The sequence below is a fragment of the Cornus florida genome, unplaced genomic scaffold (assembly GCF_030987335.1).
Source record: "Cornus florida cultivar Cherokee Brave unplaced genomic scaffold, ASM3098733v1 CherokeeBrave_3.0.0_Hap2_Chr05, whole genome shotgun sequence".
NCBI classification, from domain to species: domain Eukaryota; kingdom Viridiplantae; phylum Streptophyta; class Magnoliopsida; order Cornales; family Cornaceae; genus Cornus; species Cornus florida.
The window spans coordinates 108274488-108284286 of record NW_026775575.1 but is presented as its reverse complement, the minus strand read 5'-3'; the positions used below and the strand labels follow the sequence as shown (position 1 = coordinate 108284286).

General features: G+C 31.7%; 1 protein-coding gene across 1 annotated transcript; it reads right to left on the bottom strand.

The window, feature by feature from the left end:
• Nucleotides 1-461: 461 nt before the first annotated feature.
• LOC132310466 (alpha-1,3-arabinosyltransferase XAT3-like) lies at nucleotides 462-2661 on the bottom strand. Its single transcript, XM_059808636.1, has 3 exons — nucleotides 2496-2661; nucleotides 2294-2401; nucleotides 462-1844 (listed from the first exon to the last, which is right to left on the bottom strand). Exons 1-3 carry the CDS (start codon nucleotides 2611-2613, stop codon nucleotides 664-666), a joined length of 1407 nt encoding a protein of 468 aa, XP_059664619.1. The 5' UTR covers nucleotides 2614-2661; the 3' UTR covers nucleotides 462-663.
• Between the last annotated feature and the right edge of the window lie 7138 nt (nucleotides 2662-9799).

Sequence of the window (9799 nt, the reverse complement as noted above, 5' to 3'; positions counted from 1 at the left end):
CACGTCATCATCAAAAGACTCATTTAGGGAAGAGATGAACTGGGGAACGATTATAAAAAATAGAAAACGTTAGGTGAAGATAGGGAGAGTTTTGTCTATTTAGAAACAGATAAAGGTGGGAACACATTAAGAAAAGACGTGAGGGTTTAATAACTATATTGTTGAAGTTAAACTGGGGGCAATTTCATAAATAGACATGAAAGCTCAATAAGTATATTATTCAACTTGTATAAAAGTCAGGGACTCAAAACAAAGAAAGAAAAAGAAAGGTGGAATTCAGATGTGAACATGTGGACCAAAAAATTATTAAAATGGAGAATTGTTCCTAGCTTCTTTTTTTTTTTTCCGACCTTTGTGATCATTCTTTTATTTCCCACCATTCTTCTTCGGCTAAATTCATTCTCATTTTTAGCCCAAGTTTCTATTTTCCTCCACATTTGTCAAAATCATGCAAATGTGCATTAAAAGAAAATAATAAATAGAAGAGCAAGCATGCATGAAGTTGCTTACACCAATAAAACATCTTACCATTTTCTGATAATTACATACCTTCTGAGTGATCTTATTGCTTTACAAAACAGTATTAATTACCATGCGTGACTAAATATTTATTGATCTTCCCAGGGTGATAAATTTAAAGAATTAATCTTGAAAACAAGTTCTTCAATTTGTAGGTGTAGGAGATGACTGTCCAAGAAATCTAAGTGCTTCAATAAGAGTCTTTCTAAACCTCACAAGATCGATCTTCATATTCTGCCCATCAACATATACAGCCCTGGCTGCATGGTAGCCCTTTGCAAATACAGCACCTACATCCACAATGACCTCGTGATCTCGGCCATAAGTATCGACAAGCGAGCTCTCCTCTGCTTCAATCTTGTACTCCATGTACTTCACACCCATGCCCGGAGCTGGTTCACCAAAGTAGGCATTTGAGGCCCACTCCAGCCCCCATGGCACCACTTGCACCATCACTGCCCCGGTAGGCAAGAACACTTCATTTGCTAGGCCAGCACCATGTGCACCAACCATCACACTGCAGGAGTTCACAACACTGGCAAACTTGTCTAAATTTGCCATCCTGTTTGGGGTCACCACGACAACGCGAAACCCTAGCTCTTCCATCATGCCCCCCATCTCATCCTCATTCAGAAACATTCTTGATCCTTTACGCGATATAAGCACCAACACCGGTTGCTCTATCTTTGACACAACACTACTCTTTACCTTAAGATTATATGCTTCTCGAAGAAACTGTTTGAAGTCCAGCATTGAATACCCTTCTGGGAGATCACTAGAATTTATGGCTAGATTGTTATGGAACTGAAGCCCAACCACCATTCCTGTAAAACAATGCACACTACTACCATTTGAAGCCGGATTTATGACCTCATAAGGAGACAAATGGGCTAAAATCCGGTTATATTTATTGACAAAATAAGGCTTGTAATCAACGACGATAAATTGTAGATTGGATTGGAAATGGTAGGTTGTGAGGAACAATGGGATGATGATTTCGTTGAATTCATGGAATAGGTTTCCCACGAAGCCACTGGTTGAAAAGATGGCGGCTGGGACATTGTGGGTGTAATTGCAAGCTGGTGGTGTGATATTGTTTCCTTGAAGTATCTGAACTGGTGTGATGGTATTCATGGTGTTCTCATCTTCTCTTCTTGCATATGGCCGAACATTGCGATGACCTCGTGGCATAGGCTGGTCTGATAGCACATGTACTGTCATGGTGTTGGTGTCAATCCTCACCGGTTTGTTTGTCACACAAACTTCCGAGTGCTCAGCAGTATTGCAAGCAAATCCAGTGGTTTCAAGTTGCGTTCGATCTTCTCCTGTTTGCATATATATATATATATATATATATATATAGATCAACTTTAGTTTTACATCGTAATTAGAAAATTATAAGGCAATCTTGATTCTTGACAATGATTCAAGGCATGTCCAGATGCAAATTCACTTGAGACAAAATGACTTCAATGTTTTCCAAGAGCCTATATATACATATATAGCATCACCAGAAAACATGTCACTGTTCTTTCTAGCAATCACTTTGAGAGGTAATTAGGTCAAACTCATTAACTAGAACCAAATAAAGTTGTAGCATTATTTCATCCTTTAAATTGCTCCTACACATACCTTGGACTAATACATAATTTTTTAGCAGATGATTTTCACGACACTACTGATATTAGATCGAAAAGCCTAACCATGGCATGAATTATATTTAAAAACATATCTATATATATATATAATTGAGCACACATAATTAAGAAGGAACCTGTCACTAGACTTCTAAAAATAAATTTCTGGAACTCTTGCTCTTGTACATCGTTATCGACATTTCTGGTGCCAAGCCGAGCTCTCCAATTTGATAACAGTTGTTTCCCTGCTATCATTTCCCAACAATTCAAATCATTGAAACTAGCCAAGTTTAAAAAACTAAACTCCCATTATATAAGTACAATAGCAATCAAACTTACACTCATCATACGAAACTGATTTTGTTGAAAAAATGGCAGCATAAAACAAAGGGAGAATTAGCAAGTACAGTATCAATGGAGTTTTATTGAAAACCAGCCTTCTCGAGTCCTTCTTCATCCGGCCTCGATCTCGAAAATATGATTTGTGTTCATGTCTGATATAAATTAGATGAGCATGTTGAAGGATTGAATGATTGTTGAGTTGTCTATTTTTTGGAAGACTAAGCCTGTTTTTATTCTTGGATTAGCTTTCTCATTTTTTATTATATTTAATTGTTGAAAGGGAAACTTGAGCTGAATTGTCGAAGCATGTAATTTGTGTCAGCTGTTCAAACATTGTTTAGCTAATGGTTGTTAGTGTTTGGACTTTAATTCATCACAATAATTAATCATTCACCCAACCAGCTTCATTAGGGGGCATCTTAATTTGATTTAATATATTTGTATATATTATATATTAGTATATCAAATCTTGGCATGGTATGACATATTAAACTTATTGCGATGTTTATTCAGCATTAATGGTGTCAATGGCTACCGTAGAAAAATGTAGAAGAAATTAAATAAATGTTTTGTTATGGCTAGCCAACGAATTATTAAGTAGTAGTGTATACCCACTCATTTATGCCCAATCACTTTCCCATCCGATTTTGATGTGAAACAAATGACTCTTATTACATTCTTCCCCACCCAAACTCGCAAAGCCCTCATTGCGGCTCGGGCCACCCTACTTACATGGGTTGCTCATCCGGACGCCTTCCGAGCCGAGCGCTTAACGTGACACTGGATCAAAAACTTAGTCTGGCTCTGCTATCAACTGTAACGGGTGGGCGCTTGCCCATTTATCCAAAAGTTCAAACTATTGGGTAGTACTGCATACTTACCCATTTATACCCAATCACTTTCCCATTCGATTCCGATGTAGAACAAATGACCCTTGTTACACTAACCTAGTTGAAGATTCAAGTGGTTTTAGTTAATTAATCTCAATCAATCATTTAGTTAGGTTACAATTAAGCAACTAATTATATCTATGAACTCATGTAGTAAAGTAGGTAAAGATTTTTATGTGAAAAACTCAGACTTGTCAAAAACTTGACAAATCAATGAAATAATATTATATTATTACATTATAAGTAGAAAAACAGTGTTATAACTAGTTAGGAATTCTAATTCCCTCTTAATCACCGGTGGTTAGTTTATCTATAATTTACAATCTCGCTCTTGAAATCATACATCTTCTGATCCCAATTACTGATATTAAACAATCACTCCTCATAATATCTTTTACCATATGAACAAAAAATCCAACTAGAATAATCTTTAATTTGACTAGAAAAAAGATGATGTGGTTTCTAGTCTTCTTCAATGCATGAAGCGCCTTATAATTAAACTAACTACACACACAAATGGGAGGGTTTTTTTATTATTTTTTTTTGGAATTTTTAAGCAAAATTGTATAAATATGAAACGTAATTACAAAGATCTCCAGCTTGGCTGAAGAGACAAAGCAATTGACCCAAAACAAAAGCAACAAATGGATCAAGCCCAACCTATTCCGAGCCCACAAGGAATTGTACAAGATATGTTATACCACACATCCTTAAAATGAAAAAACTCTCTTTTCGCATTTTTTTTAAATTTTAAAATGTTTGAAAATTCAAATGAAAATGTTTGAAAATGCAAGAGATGACAGCTACATTTTCATTTGAATTTTTAAAAAAATACAAAAAGAAAGTTTTAATTATTAATATGTAATTGATCGAGTCAATAAATATGCATTTATTTAGCACAGCAAGAGATAACCATTACATTTTCATTCTAAATTAATTTTATTAAATAAATACATCACTAGATTTTAGTTTGATAACATATTATGCCATACACTTTGGCTAGTCATTTTATCTCTACTATCGGATTTCATATTCCAATTTTAAATAGTGGAGTCTTCTCTACTAACGGTACGTGTTTTAAATTACACTCAATTCTTCTAACTACTTGGAATGATTTTTATTTTTTATTTTTATTTTTTTTCACATTGTCCAAACTCAGTCTAGGTTTATGGATGAGAAAGGGCATATTAGCTCATGTGCTTAACTAATGCACACACCAAATACGCGTATTTTACGCACCTTTTTTATACAACTTTTTACCAACCCACCACTCAGAAAACATTTATCAAAAATGAATTGAGATTCTTGAAAGACTATAAAATAATACAAGTCAATGTCTTTTATATATATATATATATATTTAAAGTCACTGTACAGATGGATAAGGTTGTGACAAATTTTGCTTAAGTTGGAATGAATTGGCTATGCATGCACATATACAATGGAATTCCTATATAATCCCTTTGGTTAGATAGAAATTTATATATGATAGAAAGTGAAAGTGAAATAAAGAAAAAGAAAATCAAGTTTTCAGTATGCATTTAATTAGCAGGAAAAATTTTCAACAAAATTATGAGAAAATATTACTTTGTTAATTTGGATAGGATGAAAATGAAAAAAAAAATATATGATTCTATTACAAAAACTATCCTAAGGAATTTAAATATTTTAAAATAAAATAAATTTGTATTTGATGAACCACTTTATACCTAATTGTTTATATCCATTTTTAACAAAATAAATAAATAAATAAATAAAATAAAAGGAAAGTAAAATAAATATATTATTAAAAATAATAATATTATTATTTCTATTAATATCTAAATTGTATCTTTAACGGACACAACAATTGTAAAACCCAAATCTGGAGATTGTAAGTTTCCAATTAAACTAAGAATCTCAATTACCTACAGCACCAACAGTAAAAAAATATAATAATAATAATAAAATAAAATAAAATAAACATGTATATATACCACTTGATCTCAATCATTATTAATTATAGAACCCAAAATAATAATAATAATAAATAAATTTTATATGCACATATAAAAATATAAATAATTAAATTAGGATTATATCAATTTACAGAAGAAAATGCGTGAAGTTTGTGACAACGAGTGGAGAGAATCAAGGAGAGAAACATGGAAAAACCGAGAAAGTGAAGAAAAGTGGGGGGAGAAACAACTGACAAGGGTATAAGATGAAACTAAGGTATAAAGTGGCTAAGTTTTGCGAGAAAGTAAATTTTCGCGTATTTTATACTGGAAAATTTTTGGCTTGGTTTGGTTAGATAGAATCAACTCAACTGGGAAAAAAAAGAATATAGAAAATTTTAAAACTTTTTTATAGTTTGGTTAGATAAAAAAATAAAAGTTCTAGAAAATTAGAATTATTGTAACCCTTTATTTTTTCCAAAATATTTCCTTTACAAAACAGGGGGAAATTTTATTTTCCCATGAAAACACATTTTTTAATTTAGTTTTCCTATTTCACCCAACAATTTCATTAATATTATTTTACCCAACAACTTCATTTTATATTTGGAAACAATAACAATTTTTTACTAAGTTTCAAAGAATTGGTGTCCATTAATAACTTTATCATTGATAAATTTTTAATTAACTTGACTTACATTCTTAGTTGTTTTTCATCATATATGAATAATAGTATTTCAAAAGGTCTAAATTAAATGAAAACTTTATCATTTTTTTAATATATTTTATTACTAATTCTTTATTATTTTATTATTTTATAATATAAGGGTAATTTAGGTATCCAAACTATAATATGATATTTTCCTACCATTTCCTTGAAGAAATTTTCATTCTAACCAAATACATACTATAAGATCAATTTTCTTTTCATTCACTTCACTTTTCTTTTCATTTTTCATTTCTTTGGGTTTGTTTGATTAGATGGAAATAGATGGTGGAAAGTGAAAATGAAAGAAAGTAAAGTGAAGGAAAAGAAAGTAAAGTTTCCATGTTGCATTTGGTTAGCATGGAAATTTTTCAAGAAAATTGTGAGAAAATATTATGTAGTTAGTTTGGATAGAATGAAAGGGAAAAGAAAATGATTGTACTTGTCAAAATTGTCCTTATAATTTTAAATACTAAAAATATAAATAAATCTGACTAAAATTAATTCATGCATCAAATTTTGTTATTGATAATAATATTCTGAACTTGTGTGAGACACCAAGTCACCGGAATTTCTTTACTCAAAAATATTTTAATATATATATATATGATTTGGACCTTACAATTTATATAGTAATTGTAAAAATTTTGATGAAGTCGAATAAGATTAGGATTGTTCCACTATATGTTTGTTTATATTAGAATAATCAAAATCAATAAAATTTTACATATAACAACCAAATTTATGAGGGTTTTCTTTTTGAATTCAACTAGAATTATATAACTATAAAATATTTTGTATTATTCTTTTTAAGGAACGTATATTTTTTGTAAAATTTATAATAACTCTAGTATTAAAATTATAAAACCTAGTTGATATGTATATAAACATATTAAAAATTAATATAATGCACTTAAAAAATATCCACCATAATATGTTATATGTATATACGTATTTGGAAGGAAAAAAAAAAAGCAATAAAAATTGATTAAAAAAAAAATTGCTAAAAATAAGATGTCTCCAATTTCACAATTTCATTTGCGTTTGGAAAAAAAATGTTTCTAAAAAAGGGACAAAAAAATAAAGGAAACCCAAGTTATCCAACTGATAATAATAGGTATAATAGGAATTTAAAATATTACTTAACAACTTTCCCGAGAAATAAAAATTTTCGCGCACAAAAAATTTAAATATTTTTCGATTCTTTTCTTTTCTTGCTAGTTCTACCTAACCAAACAAACCCTTTGTCATTCTTACTAGAAAATCAATTTTCTTTTCATTCACTTCACTTTTCTTTTCATTTTCCATTTCTTTTCCATTCTTGCTATTTCCATCTAACCAAACGGAGCCTTTAAGAAAAATTCACAAGAGCGAGAATCCTACTTTTCCAAAAGTTTTCACTTTCTATCTAACCAAAATGTATAAATTTTTAAAATATTTTCTTTTTCTTTTCCTTTCTAACTAGTTCTTGCTAACCAAAGCAACCCTAGTGAATAAGATCTCATACGTATTAAAATTGAGCTCTCATCGATATAACAGTCTGCAATGTGGCAAGAACAATAACATGGACTTAAAGAGCAAACAGAACAAATTAAGAACACCATGAATAAATACATAACTAAAAGACAGCATTTAGCATAAACAACAAGCTCTTTACAATTCAACTAAAAAAAAACAAGCTCTTTACAAACAATCCTATATGTTTTTATTTTATTTTTTAATAATACCATCATGTCTAAATTTGTACAGTGTTCGACAGAAGAACCTGTTTAATTGTAGAATATTAATAATAAGTGGAAAAGACTTGAGCCTTTCTCTTGAAGCAATAGGTTTCATAATCGATTTTTTTTAGATGCAAATAATGTTTTAGAGGTCATACTCACAGACATAATCCGAGGTTAATTTACCCAATCTGTGTGGGAAGCGCCTTACACAAGTCCAGTAATTTAGTCAAGGCATAGCCCCAAACACCCCGTCGGAAAAAAAAAATCGAAAAGGCATGCATTGAGCATGAGACTTTGAATAGGATGATTAGGATCCTCAAAAGGGTTGGTGAGATAGCCCATGAATCCTCTTCCATGACTCCTCCCTCTGCATCTTCAATTGCTTATAGAAGTTCCCTATAAATATCTCAGCTCTGGTAAACAGTTCTTGCCCACTAAGGACCTCGGCCTCCTCTTCTTCTTCTTCTTCATCATCACCTTCAGCTAGCTTTTCAGCTTCAGTCTCTCCACCTCCTATAAAGAAAAGGCTCGGTGTAGACGGGCATTTCTTCACCTTATGCACCTTGACAGTGAAAACTATCTTCTCTGATGAGGATTTTTGTACCACCTTTGGCTTTTTAGGGTTACATTCAGAATTGATTATGCTATCGGTAGGAGAGGCTTCTGAAACGACAACCGGAGGTTTTTGGTCATCTGGAGCTTTAGAGAAGAAGTGGAGAAGGCCAGCTTCGGCTCCGAGTGCGATAATGAGAAGATTGAAGACAAAGTAGAGATATGTAGGCCTTAAAGATGTGGATAGAAGAGGTGTAATGACGAGTGCAGCAGCTATGAGAGAGAGCTTCAGAATCTGAGACTTGGCCTTGTCCATGGCTTTTGCCGGCTGAAAAGGGTCGTGCAGATTGGGGTTTATATAACCAAAGGGAATAGGCTGAATAGCAGTTGTTTTGGTATAAATGATGTATGTGCTTTGTGGACATACATATACATACATACATACATATATATATATATACACACACACACATATGTATGTATGGAACAGAGAGAGAGGGGGGGGGGGGGGGGGGGATGACTGTAAATGACTAAGATATGCATTGATACTTTTTTATTTTTATGATTAGAGACACGGGACACGAATACGACATGACACTCATACGGTGATACAGTAAATTTCAAAAAAATTGAACACGGACACGGTGGGCTGGGATATGCCTATATATATATATATTTAAAATCCACAATATTATAAATCTATCCTCCTCCAAAAAAATATTGTAATAAAAGAAATATTTTAATTAATTAAGAACAAAGCAAAGTTATCAACAAATTTACAATTTACATTTTACACACATCCCCAAATATAATTGTTCTGATTTTTCTCTGTTTTTCTTGTTACGGTCTAAAAATTTATTTAATTTCAGTACTAAGATGAATGAATCAAATAAAAAAAATAAACATGATGGAATCATAAAGTTCAATAAAAGTAAAAGTTCAGAATCTCAGACAAAAAAGTCAAAAGAATTAAACTTCTAAAATTAAATTAGATACCCTATTTTTCTTTTTAAAAAATTACAAAATATACCCTACCGTATCCTCCACGTGTCCCAGCCGTTTCCACCTCGTATCCAATAAAAAATAATTTCTAAACACTTCACAAAAGTGTCGAAGGCATGTACAATACTGTTACAAGACCCCTAAAAAGAATGTCCATGCTTCATAGTTAGAGACTTATTAGAGTAATGCGAAGAGAATTGCTTGACCGAACTCTGTTTAGACTTAGAGTTAAAGTGACTTATTTAACAGAACACTTTAACTCAATAATTTAAAAGCCTTTTTTTATGATTATTTTATCATATTTCGTTTTTTTGTTACAGGAACCTTAAAAGCATCTGTGTTGTCAAATTGTGAATACGTACCATTATCCATATACTGAAGTGTCATTGATTTGGTACAATTCATATTGAAGAGAATATAGTTTTTGAAAGACATGGGAATGTTGGGGGTGGGAGACAAGAGAACATGCAAGAGAGAAGAGAGAGGGAAT

What these genes read in the sequence shown, in the direction of transcription:
- LOC132310466 (XM_059808636.1), bottom strand. Translation starts at nt 2,613, where the DNA reads ATGAAGAAGGACTCGAGAAGGCTGGTTTTCAATAAAACTCCATTGATA. An exon ending in ATCAGTTTCGTATGATGAGT is followed by an intron (nt 2,402 to 2,495) that starts GTAAGTTTGATT and finishes AAATGATAGCAG; the next exon opens with GGAAACAACTGTTATCAAAT. An exon ending in TTTTAGAAGTCTAGTGACAG is followed by an intron (nt 1,845 to 2,293) that starts GTTCCTTCTTAA and finishes ATATGCAAACAG; the next exon opens with GAGAAGATCGAACGCAACTT.